General features: G+C 37.7%; 1 protein-coding gene across 2 annotated transcripts; it reads right to left on the bottom strand.

The window, feature by feature from the left end:
- Positions 1–1,015: 1,015 nt before the first annotated feature.
- Positions 1,016–16,997, bottom strand: daxx (death-domain associated protein). 2 transcript variants are annotated; one of them, XM_079830270.1, is made up of 12 exons: positions 16,935–16,997; positions 16,158–16,222; positions 15,674–15,967; positions 14,352–14,726; positions 13,468–13,599; positions 13,082–13,198; positions 11,024–11,255; positions 10,656–10,825; positions 8,806–8,989; positions 8,197–8,695; positions 5,220–5,349; positions 1,016–2,594 (listed from the first exon to the last, which is right to left on the bottom strand). In XM_079830270.1, exons 3-12 carry the CDS (start codon positions 15,887–15,889, stop codon positions 2,535–2,537), a joined length of 2,115 nt encoding a protein of 704 aa, XP_079686396.1. In that variant the 5' UTR covers positions 15,890–15,967; positions 16,158–16,222; positions 16,935–16,997; the 3' UTR covers positions 1,016–2,534. The 2 variants fall into 2 exon arrangements, with proteins under 2 accessions (XP_079686396.1, XP_079686395.1); XM_079830269.1 differs by having other exon boundaries at positions 15,674–15,913; positions 16,935–16,978.
- Positions 16,998–17,312: the final 315 nt, after the last annotated feature.

The raw sequence follows: 17,312 nt of genomic DNA, 5'->3' as shown, positions 1-17,312 counted from the left end.
ACTAAACATAACCTGAAACTGTTATATAATCTTAAATTCAACATCACTGAGCCCAAAGGCAGCAGGTATCATGCAGATAACTATTTTTGAAACAGTTCAGCCCAAGTGCAACTAAAATCCAACTAAATAAATAATGAACAAATAAAACAAAACAACATGAATTTCAAATCTATTAATTTATATACAGAATTATCCATTCGTTTTCTGACAGGGAACACATGGAACGAATCACCGCTCCACATTTTGTTAGCCGTCACAACCTACTAGTGACCGTTTTTACTCCTTTCCTTTCAACCATTGGATAGGATTTAAAAAACGGCTGTTTTATTTGTGTAAGGCGGGATGTTACTCCTGACGAAGCGCTGTTAAATATAGGTGAAAAATAATGCCGCAAAAATAATATATAAAATGCTTTCTTAAAAAGGCAAAAGAACGCCTGCATGTTTTCTCAATATGATCATTAAAAACCAACAGACTGATGAAAATGCGGGACATTTTCTCAATATGCGACATGCGGGACAAGGGGTGAAAATGCTGTGCGGTACAACGCAAAGCGGTACGGGTGGTCACCCTACTGTAGTGTGAAGCAGAGCAGGACTGAGTGTTGTGGAGCTGAGCAAGGCCGCTGGAGCGATTGTTAATCAGATGACCGCAACACACGCCTCGCGAGCAGCGGGACTTTTATCATGACACAGTCGCCGGCGCCACTTCCGCTTTTCCGGTCATGAGTATGAGGTAACGCAGCTCTGTTTATCATATTAGATACATCTGAGCGTGTTGAAAAAGAAGTTATGACGTTTGCTCGACAGCTGCTATGACACTTGTTCACACTGCAATGAGAGTAAAGCGGTTCTGCAAAATAAAACCAGAAACCGAGGGTAACTCAGATATGACGCTATTGACAAGCGACTCCTTCACACGTCCCGGTTCCTTGGTTAAAATAGCAATTTCTCACGATTTACAAATAATTGGAAACATTTGGGATATTGTAAGTACTCAACTGAACAAAATATATAACACTGGTTTTTGTATACTTTACTGACTTTTTTTACATAGTGCACCTTTAAGCAGCGTAATTAAAAACAATTATTAATATGACAATATTGATCAATTTAATAGATCAATCATCAGCAGTTTACACAAATCATTTCAATATCAAACGTCAAGTGTAGGAAGACACTTAACTCTTGTGCTTTGTCACCTGAGGCCAATTAAAGGGATAGTTCACCCAAAAGGAAAAATTCTCTCAATATTTACTCAAGTCGTTACAAATTTATACTGTTATTTTTCTGTATTCCACAGAAGAAGAAGAAACATAAGATTGAGTCATTAATGTCTGAATTTTAATTTTTTGGGTAAACTATTCATTTAAGATGTAATCTGAAAACAAACATTCCAATACTTGTGAGATAGAGCATATCAAGTTGCTCATAAATTCATTTGGAAAATGATTCCTACAGCTGTTTAAAGGAACACGCCAACTTTTTGGGACTTTAGCTTATTCACCGTATCTCCCATAGTTAGATAAGTCCATACATACCATTCTCATCTCCGTGCGTGCCATAACTCTGTCTGAGTTAGCCTAGCTTAGCACAAAGACTCCAGCTAGCCTACTGCTCAATAAGTGACAAAATAACGCCAACATTTTCCTATTTACATGTTGTGATGTGTATAGTTACATCGTGTACTAAGACCGACGGAAAATGAAAAGTTGTGGCTAGGAACGATATGGCTAGGAACTATACTCTCATTCCTGCGTAATTATCAATGAACTTAGCTGCTGTACCATGGGTGCAGCGGTGCAATGATATTACGCAGCCCCGAAAATAGTCCCCAGCATGCAAGCAGGTTGTCACGGTTAAGTTAGCCTATTTTCAGGCGCTGTGTAATATCATTGTGCCGCTGCACCCATGTTACGGCAGCTAAGTTCATTGATTATTACGCAGGAATGAGAGAATAGTTCCTAGCTTACTCTGTCAGACAGAGTTATGGCACGCACGGAGATGAGAATGGTATGTATGGACTTATCTAACTCTGGGGGATACGGTGAATAAGCTAAAGTCTCAAAAGTTCAGCGTGTTCCTTTAAAAAAAAATCCACAGAGCACTGTACAAAGTAATCAACATCAAATCAACACTACAAAAAAAATTAGAGCATTTATTGACTTGAGGAGGGAAAGCTCACTTCCCCTTATGACTCTTGGCACAAATGAGGATTGCATCTAAACCCTCAAACTAAAAACATAAATACAATACAAGATAAACCCTCGGAGTAAGAATATTTAGAGGCAAGACCCATTTACAATATACCAAAATACCTCTAAAAAGCCAGAATGAATAACGGCATGCCATTTTCCCTTGTATAAAAAGTAAACAGTGGCATTGCGGATAAGTTCAAAAAGCGGTGGTTCAAAAGCTTTGATTGAACCAGTCCAAAATAAAATAAAAATGTTTTGCTCTATGTTCACATTAGCAGGCACTATTGGAACAGGAAGCTGTCTGAGATGCCAGCTCAGTACCCTGTGACGGCAAAGCTCACTCTGAATCTGAGAGAACGATCACTTCCTCTGGGTCGCACTGAGTCGCCACGTTCACCTGTCAACACATGAAACACAGGAGTTAGTGCTTTGTTTAATGGGCCTGTAATGCTGTATATAACGCTGTATTTCTGCAGTTGGATTGTTATTAACTATTAAAAACGATTAATTTGGTAATAAAAAATAAAAGATTTGATCAAAATGAAATAAAATAAATAGTGCTGTCAAATCGATTAATCACATCCAAAATGTTTGTTTACATTATATATAGTGTGTACTGTGTATAATTATTATATATATATATATAAATATACAGACATGCATGTATATATTTAAGAATAAAATATTTATATTTACATATAATATAAATTATATAAATATATATACACATGCAAATATTTCTTAAATATAAAAATGGACGAGTATGTATTTATATATACATAATTATACACAGCACACACTAAACACACATTTCTTATGTAAACACGAAACTTTAATTTTGGATGCGATTAATTGATTTGACAGCGCTAAAAATAAAACCCTTAAGTTTACTTAAGCAACTATTTCAGTTAGTTGCCTAGTTGACATTTGTAATGTTTAGTTTGATTTAAAGGCACAGTATGTAAGCTTCGCCACTAGAGGTCGCTTATTCAAAACAATAAAGGCGTAGCTTGATGTGTAAATCATGCGTGGAATCATGGGAGTTGTCGTCTTCACCTCCAAAGCTGATGGAAAGCAATCCGAAGTGACTCTTTCAAGACATCTTTTTACATTACATTACATTTTTGTAAATATTACTGTGGTTTGAAGCAGGGTGGGGCCAAGAACGGGAACGGCACACCGGCCTCGAGTCCCATGGATGAGCTCCGGAAGGATATAAGAAGGAATGACAGCAGTGAAGGGCGAGAGAGGACCAGGCCTGGGACATTTTACCTTGGTTGTTTTTATTATGCTTATATGCCATAATTGTCCACTGCCGCTCCTTTCCTTATGTTGTTTATGTCTATTGCAATTTAAGGTACATTTAAAGATGCAGTGTGTAGTATTTATGAGGATCTATTGATATAAATGCAATATAATATACATAACTATGTTTTCAGTGGTGTATAAAGACCTTACATAATGAACTGTTATGTTTTTATTACCTTAGAATGAGCCATTTCTATCTACACACACCGCGGGTCCCCTTACAGTGAAGTTGCCATTTTGCGCCGCCATGTTTCTACAGTAGAACTGCTCAACAGAGCGCTAGCTACTCTCTGCGGTCTCAGACGACATCTTTGTCCTGTGTCCTTCAAAAGGGAGGGGTGAGCAGTGGGCGGTTGCAATTCGCAACCTCACCACTAGATGCCGCTAAAATTTACACAATGCACCTTTAACGTTTGTCCGTTAAACGTTTGTCAAACCCTTTATTTGACTAATTAAAACTGGGATAATGCACTAAATTACATTTGAGTGTGTTGAAAGTTATGTTATAACGTGCATTCGCTCGGACCGATATTGGAATATCATATTAATAAAATCTGAACGACTTGTGTCGCTAAATGGAATGCAATTAATTCTAAAATATACAAAATAGCATCGTCTCTGAGGCATGGTACAAACATGGTACTCGCGGTAAATCAAGAAAAGAGATTCAAACAATAAGACTAACCATGTTAAGCTATATAACAATGATTTGTTGTCTGTTGATGAATGTATCCAAACAGTTGCTCACCGTCTAATAAAATGCATAATATATTAAAGTGTCTTTAGTGTTTCCGTGGCTTTTACGGAAGTAAAAGGGTAATCGAGGGCAAATCGAGATTACACTGGTTATGATTGTTGATATCTCTGGATTTAAACATTGTTGGAAACATTTGGGATAACATAAGTGCACAATTGAACAAAATATATCATCACTGTGCTAGTGGTTTTTGGATACTTTAATGCAAAACTCTTACATATTGTGCCTTTAAATTGAAGTACTAGTACTAATATAAATATAAAATTACATTAAAAAAAAATTTAAAACCAACAAAAAAGTAATTATTACTAAAATGTAAACTAAAACTATAAAAACTAAATAAAAATATTAGTATACTATCCCCCGGTTTCACAGACAATGCTTAAGCTAGTCCTAGACTAAAATGCATGTTTGAGCTGTTTTAACTGAAAGAATCTTGCACTGACAAATCTTAAAATATGTCAGTGGCATTGTTTTGTCTCAAGATGCACACCAGTAATGTTTTTTTCTTGGGCATGTTTATAAAAGTTACTTAAATGTCCTAATTGAACTAAGGCCTAATCCTGGCTTAGTCTAAGCCCTGTCTGTGAAACCGGGCCTATATTAATTATATTTGCAGTAAAACTAGCCAGGCTGCGAGAGAGTGCGTTCAATGAATTATACGGCTGTTTAACAACATACCGAATGTTCAGCTCACAAAACGACTTTCTGAAAATACTTTCAGTAGCTAAAAACTTGAGTTATGAAAAGTATGTGATATTTTATGCAGTGCGTGTCATTGTAAAGAATGCAAGTCTATCCCACACAGCTTCGTGTCTGACTAAGGTCTCACAGTCATGCAAAAATATTTCTGAGCTGTTAAAATCAGCCTCTTTGCTGCTGGAATAGTGCAATAACATGCAATTTACATTTACAATTTAACATGAGTTTTTCAATGCAAGCTAAAACCTAAGTCACCTTATTTCTCTTCGGCGGCGGTGTGGCTCTCGAGCTCCTGACCATGCCCTTTGTCGGAGTCATTGTCCTCTTCCTGGTTAAGTCTTCCCGCTCGGTTGAGCAGATCACACCCATATCCAGAGGAATATCACTGAGATAAACACGAGAAAAACAGCACTGCATAAAAAAAAAAGTAATAGTTCACCTAAAACTGCCATGTTGTTCCAAACCGGTATGGCTTTCTTTCTTTCGAGGAACACAAAAGGAGAAAAATCTTGACATCCGCTGATCAGCAGCCGTGGCTCTTCTTGGCACGTTCATGAGAGACATGGCAATGCCCAAATCACAAACGAATCAGTTCTTTTCAGTGAAATCACATGATCTGCTTTACAAAAACTCTGAAAAAAAGTCTGAATGATTTGGTTCTCAAGTTCAACTCAAACAATGAATCAGCTCAACGGCTCACTGAAGGTGAAGACTCAGTGACTGACCGATATTTCATTCAGTTTCTCACAGAAAACTATCAAATGTTTTCAAATGACTCTGTATATAATGTATGAGTTGTGTGGCCCTTAATGACATTTATGGTATTTTTTTAAATGTATGGAGAAAACAAATGACCAACACAGTCTTCAGAAACTCTCCTATTGTGTTCCACAAATTATTTTGTTCAAAATGTAGATCAACATTGCAGTTTATTACTAATATTGTTATATTGGTACATGTTAATAAAATGAAAAATCAATTTTTTTGATACTTTAAAATTTTTAAATGTAGGGTGAATTCAGGGTGATTGGGACACTTTTTGCCATTTGAGATGCCTTGGAAAAAGTGTCCCAATCACCCTGAATTAACCCTACTTGTCTTGACAACATAGGCCAGGTTTGGTCAAAAAAAGATTCTTCTGATAAAAGAAAAAAGTAACTAAAAAGCAAAAAAAATAACAAAAGAATTGCTAATAAATAAATATTAATAGTGATACAAATATTAATTATGAAAAACATTTTCATTTCCAAGCCTAAACAAAGATTTTCTTTAAGGTTAATAATTAAAAAGTTAGTAGCTTAAATGGTAATTAAAAAGGGTTAGTTCACCCAAAAATGAAAATTCTGTCATTAATTACTTGCCCTCATGTCGTTTGACACCCATAAGACCTCTGTTCATCTTCGGAACACAAATTAAGATATTTTTGTTGAAATCAGATGGCTCAGAAAGGCCTCCATTGGCAGTAATGACCCATAAAAGGTACTAAAGACGTCATTAAATAGTCCATCTCACTACAGTGGTTCTACAATAATGTTATGAAGCGACGAGAATCGTTTTTGTGTGCAAATTTTTTTTTCTTGTCTTCCATCTGGGCCTTTAACATGAACTCATGAAGCACCATGACCTATGCGTGTGAATATGACGTAGAGCTGGCGTTCTGTTGAAATCTACATTAGCTGCGTTTCCACCGAAATTATCCGGAACAATTTGTACCAGGAACTTTTTTCCCCCCAGACCTGCTACTGTCTGCGTTTCCACTGCGGTCTAAAGTACCGTGAAGATTAGGCAAATTAGTCCGGTGATGTAGGACTGCACGTGACTGCTCCTCCCAGTCAGAGACGGACCATGATCATTTTTGTGCGATACTGTCTGCAACAATAACAAGTGGAGGAGATGCAAGCAGCGCTGCTTTTGCTGGCTATGTATTGGTTTACTAAAGAGGTCATTAACAAAACTGCGGAAAAGAGACGAGCACTGATACTAAAGTGTATTCTGAAAGCTCGTAAAGCTAGATTTAAAATAAGACAACGTATGTTATTATCAGCTATTACGGACATTGACCGCGCGATTGCTGAGACGAATGCGTGCCATCGGACAGAAAGAGCAAGACTGATATTTACTGAACGCAGAACGAACCTCGCAAAAGACTTTTAAAAATGCTGGTTGAAATAAAATGCTCCGTGAGTTCAACCAATCAGCATGTTCAGCGCCCAAGTCCCACCCCCCAAAGTTCCTGAACTTTTAAAAAGTACTACCTCGTGAGCAGGGCCGTTTGAAGGGGGAAATATTAACCCGGAACTTCATTTAGACCCTGGTTCCTGCAGTCGAAACACACCGAGTACCACCCCAAAGTTCCTAGTTCCTGGGGAAAGTTCCTGCAGTGGAAACGCGGCTATTGATTGTGCTGACAAATTTACGAAGACTGTTTGATGTACAGAACGATCAATGTAGAATTCAACAGCTTAGATATTGCACGTCTTCCTCTGCTTGTAAACAAAGTTCCTCGCTTCTGGCTCTACATCATATTCTTGCACATGCGTCTTTGGTGCTTCGTGCTTAATTTGTGTTCCGAAGATGAACAAAGGTCTTACAGGTGTCGAACGTCATGAGGGGAAGTAATTAATGACAGAATTTTCATTTTTGGGTGAACTAACCCTTTAAATTAAAATTATAATTTTTGGGGCTCAACCTATTCTTGTATTCACGCTTGAAATGTTCAAACATTTCATTTTCCCCATATTTTACCTTTTTGCAGCTTCTCTCTTCCCAGTCAGTAACACTCTGTTTAGTTTGTTTCTATGAAGCCCCTTCTTCTAAAAAGCACAGTGTGCTCTGATTGGTCAGCTGAACCAGTGTGTTGTGATAGGTCAAGTGCTTTGAATGTGTTTCGGAAATGTCAAGTCCCTTACCATAACCATGAGTTTCAACACACTACTAACACCTTTTGTGGGAATTATTTAAATGTGGAACATTGTGACGTGTACGTTCCAGGAAGAAAACGGAAGACTACAACTGAGGCGTTTCAGGGAGTTCAGAAACAGTGCTCACCGAAACAGAGAATAACTCCTTTTGGAGTGACTTTGTAACTTTGCAGACCTTTTTCAACCTCAAACAGCAACATTACACTAAAGAAAGTTGAAAATGTAAAACCGCATTATAGGACCCCTTTTAATAGTAAGTGATTAAACAAACAACTTCTCATGGTACGTTTGTACAATTCCTTCAGTTTTACCTGTCCTGTGTGCAATTCCCATTGTAGGCGGCAGTTTGTTTTTTAGTCGAGGTGCGTTTCCTTTTCCTGTAGTTACCCGTCTCGTCGATGAGTAAAGGGCTTGTTGGAGGTAGTGGACTGCAGTTGGCTGATCTCATGGGGGTTGGAGATGATTCCCGATTGGTGGCGACAGTCTCAGTGCAGACACTGGTGCTTTTAGAAACAGGCTTAATGTGATTAGTGGAAATAGGTTCTGCCTTGACGGTGGGCAAAGAGTCCATTGTCTCTGTCTGACTGATGTCCTCTGTGGACTGGGGGCTTTGTTTAGCAACTCTGCCGTTGGTTTCCACAGATCCTGCCTCGTGTGTGCTGCTGGCTGGAGACTGCTGGTCGTCGTCGCCCGGATCATCCTCTGTATCCTGTATGGATGATTTGATTGACAGAGGAGAGTCCTCATTGATTGGCTGTTCATTGTCACTGTTGTTCAACTGCTCCTCTTCGATGTCCTCTTCATCATCATCTGAAACACGCCAGCAAAGGAGAAATTGGTTCTCTCACCGTGAAGTGGACACATTTAATACAAGCAACAATGTTTTAGATGAAGGAGATGAAGATTTCTTCACTCCATACCTGGACCAGCTTGTTCTCGACTGGCTTGGATCTCCTCTTCAATATCAGGATCAGAGGAATCATCCGTTTCTTCATCCTCCTCCTCTTCTTCCTCTTTTTCTGCCTCTTTTTCTTCCTCTTTTTCTTCCTGTTCCTGTTCCTCTTTTTCTTTTTCTTTGCCGTCACCTGGCTGCCCATTAAGTGCCTGCAAACGTGAAGGATTCAAAATTGCTCATAGTTTCAAGGACATTTTGTACAAATGCAGATTGACTTCCTTTTAGACAATGCAGAAACAGGTGTATCTATCTATATATATATATATATATATATATATATATATATATATATATATATATATATATATATTTTATATTTTTGGCAGTTTTTATCTTTCGGCCAAAAACCAAAGCCGCCCCACCCTGCCCAGTCTCAGTTTTCAGTCTCGCTCTAGCTGTTATCACTGCGCGCCCCGGTGAGATGCCGCGCTAAATATTCCGCTCCATGCACTATGCGAGCGCTCAGTTGCTCACGGCCCATGGGAACGCTAGACTCATTTACCACTCATGCTCATTGAAGTAGCAAAATTCGCTCAAATAATGCGCCAACAAGAAACTTCTCTGTAGTTGTTTCTGTTTGCAATTGCCCTACTGTGCTGTAACATGGTGTGGTATAGCCCTGCTGGGCAACACTGGTTAAATTACGCTACCCAGTCACAGTCTGATCACATGCTCTGATAATAATAGCTTTGTTGGACTATATATTATTTGGAAACTTGGTCAAAAAATAAACCTGTTAGATCTGATTCTGTTGCATAGAACTGAATAAAGAATAATATATTGATATTTAATATAAATATATTTTCTGTCCAATTTTAGTGTGCTACTTTTAATAAAATTGTGATTATTTTATTTTATTGGCTTGTTTTAGTTTTTTAATTCAGTATCATTAAAATTACTGAATTTCATTCAAACGTTTAATATTAATACAATTATTTAAAAAAAAGCTAATTTAAAATAATAAATAAATAAAGTTGTTTTTCGGCCTTTGGCCAAGTGCATTCTGGTTTTGGCCCTGAATTTTCCTTTCGGTGCATCACTAATTTATATTTTAAATAACTATTATATACATTTTAAATAGAAATCAACAACACAGCAATATGTGCATCAAGAAAATGTTTAATTAAATTAATTAAATATTAAACGATATGAAATATTTTAAAATATTATTTAATTTGTTAATTAAAATAGAATACCGTAACTTTTTTTAAATTATATTAATTTTATATTGTTCTCAAAATATAGATAAATATTGCTGTTATTGCTATATCATGAAGTATAAATAAAAATAATTAAATATTTAAAAACCCATGGTAAACCTGTTTTGATAAAAAAATACAATTTTAATTATAGCTTTTAATGTTTTCATTGTACTTTGTAAATTCAGTAAAAAAATATTCTTGTGATGAAATAAGCAAAAAAAGTAAATAGATTAATATTAATCATAATAAAAATATGAATGGTGAAATATTACTAACAAAATTATAAAAAATGTTTTAAATAAATAATTATTTAATTTATTAACTCAAATAGAGTTGAATTCATTTTAATTAATATTTTCATATTTTTAGAAGTGAGTTAATATCTTATATATAAAATTAAACGAAATTCTTTCTTGATGCAAATATATTATTTTATTATTTATTATATTTTGATTATTTTATTAATATTTAAAATCATATTTAATTTATTAAAATGCATTTCATTACATTTAAGCATAATTCAGTTTGATTTTATGACTGAATCACAGTAATATTCCTCTAGTTCTCTGTAGATTTTAGAACAAAATGAACAATAAGAATGTTGTACTTTTACCTCTTTTTTCAGTCTCTCTCGCTCTTGTTTTTTCCTAATTTCCTCGACCTCCATGTCTTCCTGTTTAATGGCGTATTTGTTGATCACGTCCTCCAGGCTGCTGAGGGCCATGTCTCTATTGGAGCGTAGTTTGCGATGCAGTGTTGGGTCAGTGAGTGCAGGATCAAATGCTGGAAAAACACAGGGAAAGTCACATGATTAATTTACAATCAATAAATATTACTGTTGTCTATCCATTATTACATCAATCCAGAAATGTACGTAAAACACTGATGAATTTGAAGCATCAAAGAAGCAGGGCATCAGACTAATACAATGTGACTTCCTAATCCTCTCTAGCTAAACTGGATAGTAATTAAATTAATTACTAGGTTTATATGAATCCGTAAGGTGGGAGCCAAAGTTGTAGACCATGTCAAGGTGGCGTCTCTCCTGCAGTTTGTTGCCCGTCTCTCGGAAGGCTTCTTGAGAGATCTGGGTTATCTGTTTGCGGGCGAGCTGGAGACTATAGCGGTCGTTGGCGCGCTGCACCACCTTCAGGATATCCGTGTAGTCTGGAGGATTGTGAAAAGCTTCTGAACTGTTAATGTACCGTTCAATCTACAAACCAAAGAGAAAAGAAGAGAATACAAATAAAACATTAAACATTTGGATTATTTTTCATTCTTTTAATAATACTTTCCCCCTGGATTTCATTCCATGAAAATGTTTTACCTTTATGAGGGTTTATTTCAGCTAGCCATATAAAACGTGTGGTTGATATAAAAAAAATCTCCATCTCAATAATTTTTTGAAAATTTCACATACACCGATCAGGCATAACATTATGACCTAATATTGTGTTGGTCCCCCTTTTGCTGCCAAAACAGCCCTGACCCATCGAGGCATGAACTCCACTAGACCCTTGAAGGTGTGCTGTGGTATCTGGCACCAAGCTGTTAGCAGCAGACCCTTTAAGTCCTGTAAGTTGGATCAACTTGTTTGTTCAGCACATCCCACAGATGCTCGATTTGATTGAGATCTGGGGAATTTGGAGGCCAAGTCAACACCTCAAACTCGTTGTTGTGCTCTTCAAACCATTCCTGAACCAGTTTTGCTTTGTGGCAGGCGCATTATCCTGCTGAAAGAGGCCACAGCCAGCAGGGAATACAGTTTCTATGAAAAGGTGTACATAGTCTGCAACAATGCTTAGGTAGGTGGTACGTGTCAAAGTAACATCCATATGGATGGCAGGACCCAAGGTTTCCCAGCAGAACATTGCCCAAAGCTTTCCTATAGTGCATCCTGGTGCCATGTGTTCCCCAGGTAAGCCATGCACAAGCAACCGGACATCCACGTGACGTAAAAGAGAACGTGATTCATCAGACCAGGCCACCTTCTTCCATTGCACCGTGGTTGACACTTTTGGTGGTAGACAGGGGTCAGCATGGGCACCCTGACTATGCAGCCCCATACGCAACAAACTGCGATGCACTGTGTATTCTGACACCTTTCAAATAAGAACCAACATTAACTACTTGAGCAATTTGAGCTACAGTAGCTCGTCTGTTTGATCGGACCACATGGGCCAGCCATCGCTCCCCACGTGCATCAATGAGCCTTGGCCGCATGACCCTGTCGCCAACCACTGTTCTTTCTTGATAGATACTGACCACTGCATACCAGGACCACCCCACAAGAGCTGGATTTTGAGAGTTTTTTTTCCGGCTTTCAATTGAAAAACATTTTCAATTGCTGCCTATTTTATCCCACCCACAAACAGGTGCCGTGATGAAGAGATAATCAGTGTTATTCACTTCACCTGGTCATAATGTTATGCTAGTCAAGTTCATCTTTTAGGCCACGTTCACACAGCAACAGAATACAGGTGTCAGTCCATATTTGAGTCCTTAATACGGTTACGTTCACACATAATATGGTTATTTATGGGAGTGACAACCGCATTCTATAACCAAACTCACACCTGTAAACTTTCAGGACTCACAACTGCATTCTCGGAAAACCTGCGCTGTCTGTGAACGGAACCACACAAGTAGTTGTCTGTCACGTCACAGTGTGAGAGAGCTACAAAGATATACAGTAAAAGCTGCTGTCGGTTAATGAAGATTTGACGGATGAACTAGCAGCTCGCTTGGACTCTTGTCGTGTCAAAAAGTGATTTTACAGACATTGCCGTCTTTGATATTACTATGGTCACTGTTGTGGTGACTGGTTGGAGAATACGGGCTTGACTCCCGTTGCACGCTCACAAACAGTATTCAAGACACTACTGTAAGTTGCTGTGTGAACAGGACATTTCATGACTCACACCTGCAAGTAAATGCGGTTGTCAAATCCCCAAAATTTAGGGGACTCCCGCATTTAAATGGGGTTGTCACTTCTGAAACTGATCTTGAGGGACGTGACTTCACAAACAAAAGAAGAACCTTTTTGTTGATCTCTGGGTAGCGTGTTCCACTGTAGGCAATCTTCTGCTCGATCACTCGACCCGTCAGCGTGTTGCATTCCTTCAGCTCGCACAGTTTTTCATAGATCTTCATCATCTGAGACCACAAAACGAGCATTAAAGATAAAGATCAGAACAAGACCATCTAAAACCCAATAAAATATCATTATTTCAATGTAATTTGACTGCATTAAAACATATCATGAGGAATCAAATTGTCATTGATCTTTTGCTATAACAGAACTTCCTGTCCATTCCAATAAGACCATTTAACGAAAAACAAGCTACAACAACAACTTGTTCTTAACTTCCACAATGGATTTATTTGAGATACATCAGCGAGACAACAAATTATAAAACAAGAACCTTGCGTTTGAGCTTGTGCTCCTGAATATAACTGGAGTCTTCCTTCTCCAGATCTTCCACACTCAACTCCCTCTCCTGAAGCCGTCGGATCTCCTCATTATACACCTTCAACAGGTTTTCCAGGTAAGCTATCTGAAACGAAACATGAGACACACAAATTACAATGTACATATTAAATATTAATACATTTACATGAACATGTTTGCATATACTCTCAGAAAAAAATCTCTCAACTAATTTCAATGAGCACACAAGTATAGAAAACAACAGTGGGATTAATTTCTTATTATATGTTATTTTTAGCAATAACATAACATTTTCAACAGACATAACATGAACAGACATTAAGCATTAATATATGATACTGTAGCCTACTAATATGTATTTGCATATATGGGAATATTTTATGTGGTCATTTTTGATATAGTTACATGCTTCATTAGATGAAGAGTACAAGCCCTTATAAAATTAAGTACAGTCTTGTACATTTGTTCTACACACTTTTCAAATACTTTTTTGCTTCAAATCTCAGTTTGAATGATTGGTTTGTTTCATGGCTTATTCTGCATTCTGTTTACCTAGGAAAGTCAAAATTCCCATTTTCCTACTTTGAAAAGTGTTAAAAGACTCAAAGACTTTGTAATTCATGCAATAAAACACTTTTACGGTCAGAAGTTGTTGCTTTCAAATAGGAATATGATATCACACATCCAACTTTAACTGAAACACAACATGCAAATTCTTTCCTGAAGACTTTTCTTTTTTTTTTTTTTATGGAGAAAATTATTCCAGAACCAAGGTCTGCTGAAAACCAAGACCACCGACATATCAACCTTCACAACATATAAATGTTGTGTATCTGCTATGATGGATTGCTACAGTACCTGTCTCCTTGAAGCCCTTTTTGTTTTCTTCGTTCCTTCATCCTCTTCTTGCTTTTCCTTTTCCTCCTCTTCTTTAAACTGTACCTCCTCCTTCACATTTGTCCCATTGCTCTTCTCCTCGGGTTTTGCCTGAGAAGGTAGAGACTGTATGGAGCTCCGTTTCCGAGCTGTGTGCTGTTTAAGAACGGTGCAGAGTTCATTAATGTAGACGAAGGTTTTGCCCGTGTTGGCCTGGGCTCGGGTGAGGCAGCGACCCAGAGTGTTTCGAAACTCCACCGACGACAGGAAGGTCGGCAGGGCCTTGGAGTATCTGGTCTGCAGGTAGGTCACGACCTCCGGATGATCTTGCGAGTGTTTGGCGCAATGTTCCACAAACTGGACCATGGGATGAAAGGGTGGAATTTGGTTGGATTAGAAGTGAACGAAAGGACGAAACCCCTCAGAATGTTATGTACAAGTTAACGTTTCTAAACTGGTGTCCTGTTAAGATATTTTTGCAATATGTAGTTAGCAGGGCTTGACGTGTGGCGTGTTAAAGTATTCACTCCTACAAGCCACTTTGCGGGGTTGAATGTTATATATAATATATACATTTTTCAATTGTAGTCTCTTAAAAAGGCATCTGAAATAAACTAAGTGCAATGTAGTATTGTCAAAAATATTGATTTTTCGATACATATCAATACTGAAATGCTTCCAATCCTCATTTCCCACAGAATAGATGCACGATACCAGCTGCGCTCTCGCTCTCTCATCTCTCCAACAGTGTGTTGACACACAAACCCGCCTCCCCTCACTCACTCCTTTCATTTGCTCCGGATGAATATTGTTGCTGTTGCGCATAATTTTACTCGCAAGTGTGTGTGCACATAAAGCCACCTTTCAGTACTAAATTGAGATATTTTTCGCTGCATATTGCGCTTAAACAGTCAAATACACTACACAAAATAACGTCAAAATGCCCATCTTGGCGAGTATTCACGTAAACACAGTAAGTTATGTTTTAAATGAATGTAAACAGTTGATGTGTAACAGTATAATGTATCCATGCATCAGGTCTTAAAGTGACAGCAGCCTAAATATACCCGCTTCCACATTAAGAGATAATATTGAAAATATCTATGGCAGTTTTTCCCCATGGTATCGATGTCAAAATGGTGGCTAGTGAAAATGCTAAGTGGCTAGTAACTTTGGAAAACAACTAGCCACAGTGGATGGCGAGCAAAAAAGTTACTATATTATGTTAGTATATTATGCACAATATGCTCATTTTCTGCATGAAATATGAATGATCTCTTGGTAAATATTCATAACAAACATACCTCCGCAAACAGTTTTTCATTCTCCACTTTCAGGACATGAACATCCTTCTTTGCAGAGGCAAACGGAGACTGTGAGATGTGTGTCGGACGTGGCAGCTGATTCTTCAGAGGCGTTTTTGACTGGCAGGTCGTAGCATATGAACAGGACGCAGATGTGGAAGCTTCTTCATCGTCATCATCAAGGATCACAATGCTGTCCATCACTGCTCCGGCCATCCGGAAGGGAGGAGAAAGAATTTGCTGGGGAGTAACGAATGTGGAGGTGTCAGGCCTGCATGTCAACTACACCAATACCTGGAAACACACCAGTTTCTCTTTAGGATTTCACTTTTTGTGCAAGTGTCTCAGTAAACAGGCCAGTTATATTTAGTCTTGATGATTCAGTCTCTCTGTATCTGTACCATGCATATCACAAGTGTTTTTTTAATATCTCAATCTACTTCTGTGTATTTCATATTTACTTGTTCAGCATTTCTGTACCTACTTGAGCAGTGAGCATTGAAGTGACCAAGAGCGTCAAAGTCCAAATTGAGATCCCAAAATCTGTACCTGTAGAACAACATATTCATAAGCGCCATATTTCTGCATATACGAGACAATTGTGTTATTAAATGTAATATTATGGTTAAATCATTTCTCAAAGACACGAGGAAGTCATAAATTAAACAGCAAAATGCTCTTTAAAAATGTTTTGGACGGACATTATGTAACGTTAACTACGTGGGACGTGACAACTATGCAATAACATACTGTCAATCGACATGATTTGCCGTAAGTTACATACATTTTACATGTTTTCCATCAAAATCATATTAAAATTTAAAATTAGTATTAGTCCCCACTGTAATAAAAAAACAAACACCGAAATTACATACACACGTAGCGACTATGGTATTTTGGCGGTAACCGTGTCTACCATGGTACACTTTAGTGATGGACTTCAAGGTTTTTAAATTCCCTAGGAACCATATTTACTGCTTGACTGAGCCAATGAGATCTGGACACTAAAATAATTCATATTATGTGGATATAAATATAATATTTTAGGTTACATTGCCTGCTGATCTTGTGACTGTAGCTCTTTAATTCGGCCATGCAGTACACTTCCGTTTATTTGTTAAATGCCTTAAAACATCGATCATAAAGAGTAACTTCCCAACATGTCAAGTTCCTAACAATCTTCACAAACGCATCATAAAGATAATTTTCATAAAAACTCGTTATTGATCAATCAATAAAAGGACAATTAGAAACAACTTACGCGCTCGGATCCTGAAACTCGGCGCTGGATGTATGTACAGCTCAACATGAGACGCGTTGATTCGCTGAGGGCCAGTAATCTGATCGTTCATTGGCTGAGCGTGTCGTGTTTCTTCTGCGTTTTGTTTTCAATGGTGTTCATTCAGATGCTTATCAGCGCCACTCAGGGAGCCGGAGATCCTAACAGAAACTCAATGTTATGTTTCTTCAATTTACAGTAATATGGTGGGACAACAAACAAAATTGTATTGACCAGATGTGGTCTGATGTGCATCTTGTATTTTGTTTCTCCAAAAACAAAAGTGATAGTGATCAGGTGCACACTATTTGGGAGTGGGACACAGCTATAGTGTAGCCTAATATGTTTATATCACGCTGG

The sequence above is a fragment of the Gobio gobio genome (assembly GCF_949357685.1).
Source record: "Gobio gobio genome assembly, chromosome: 11".
In the NCBI taxonomy this organism is placed as follows: domain Eukaryota; kingdom Metazoa; phylum Chordata; class Actinopteri; order Cypriniformes; family Gobionidae; genus Gobio; species Gobio gobio.
Note: the sequence above shows the minus strand (reverse complement) of the source record. Positions and strands in the feature narration are given on the sequence as shown.

What these genes read in the sequence shown, in the direction of transcription:
- daxx (XM_079830269.1), bottom strand. An exon ending in AGCACAAGCTCAAACGCAAG is followed by an intron (nt 13,199 to 13,467) that starts GTTCTTGTTTTA and finishes TTGTGGTCTCAG; the next exon opens with ATGATGAAGATCTATGAAAA. An exon ending in ACCCAGAGATCAACAAAAAG is followed by an intron (nt 11,256 to 13,081) that starts GTTCTTCTTTTG and finishes TTTGGTTTGTAG; the next exon opens with ATTGAACGGTACATTAACAG.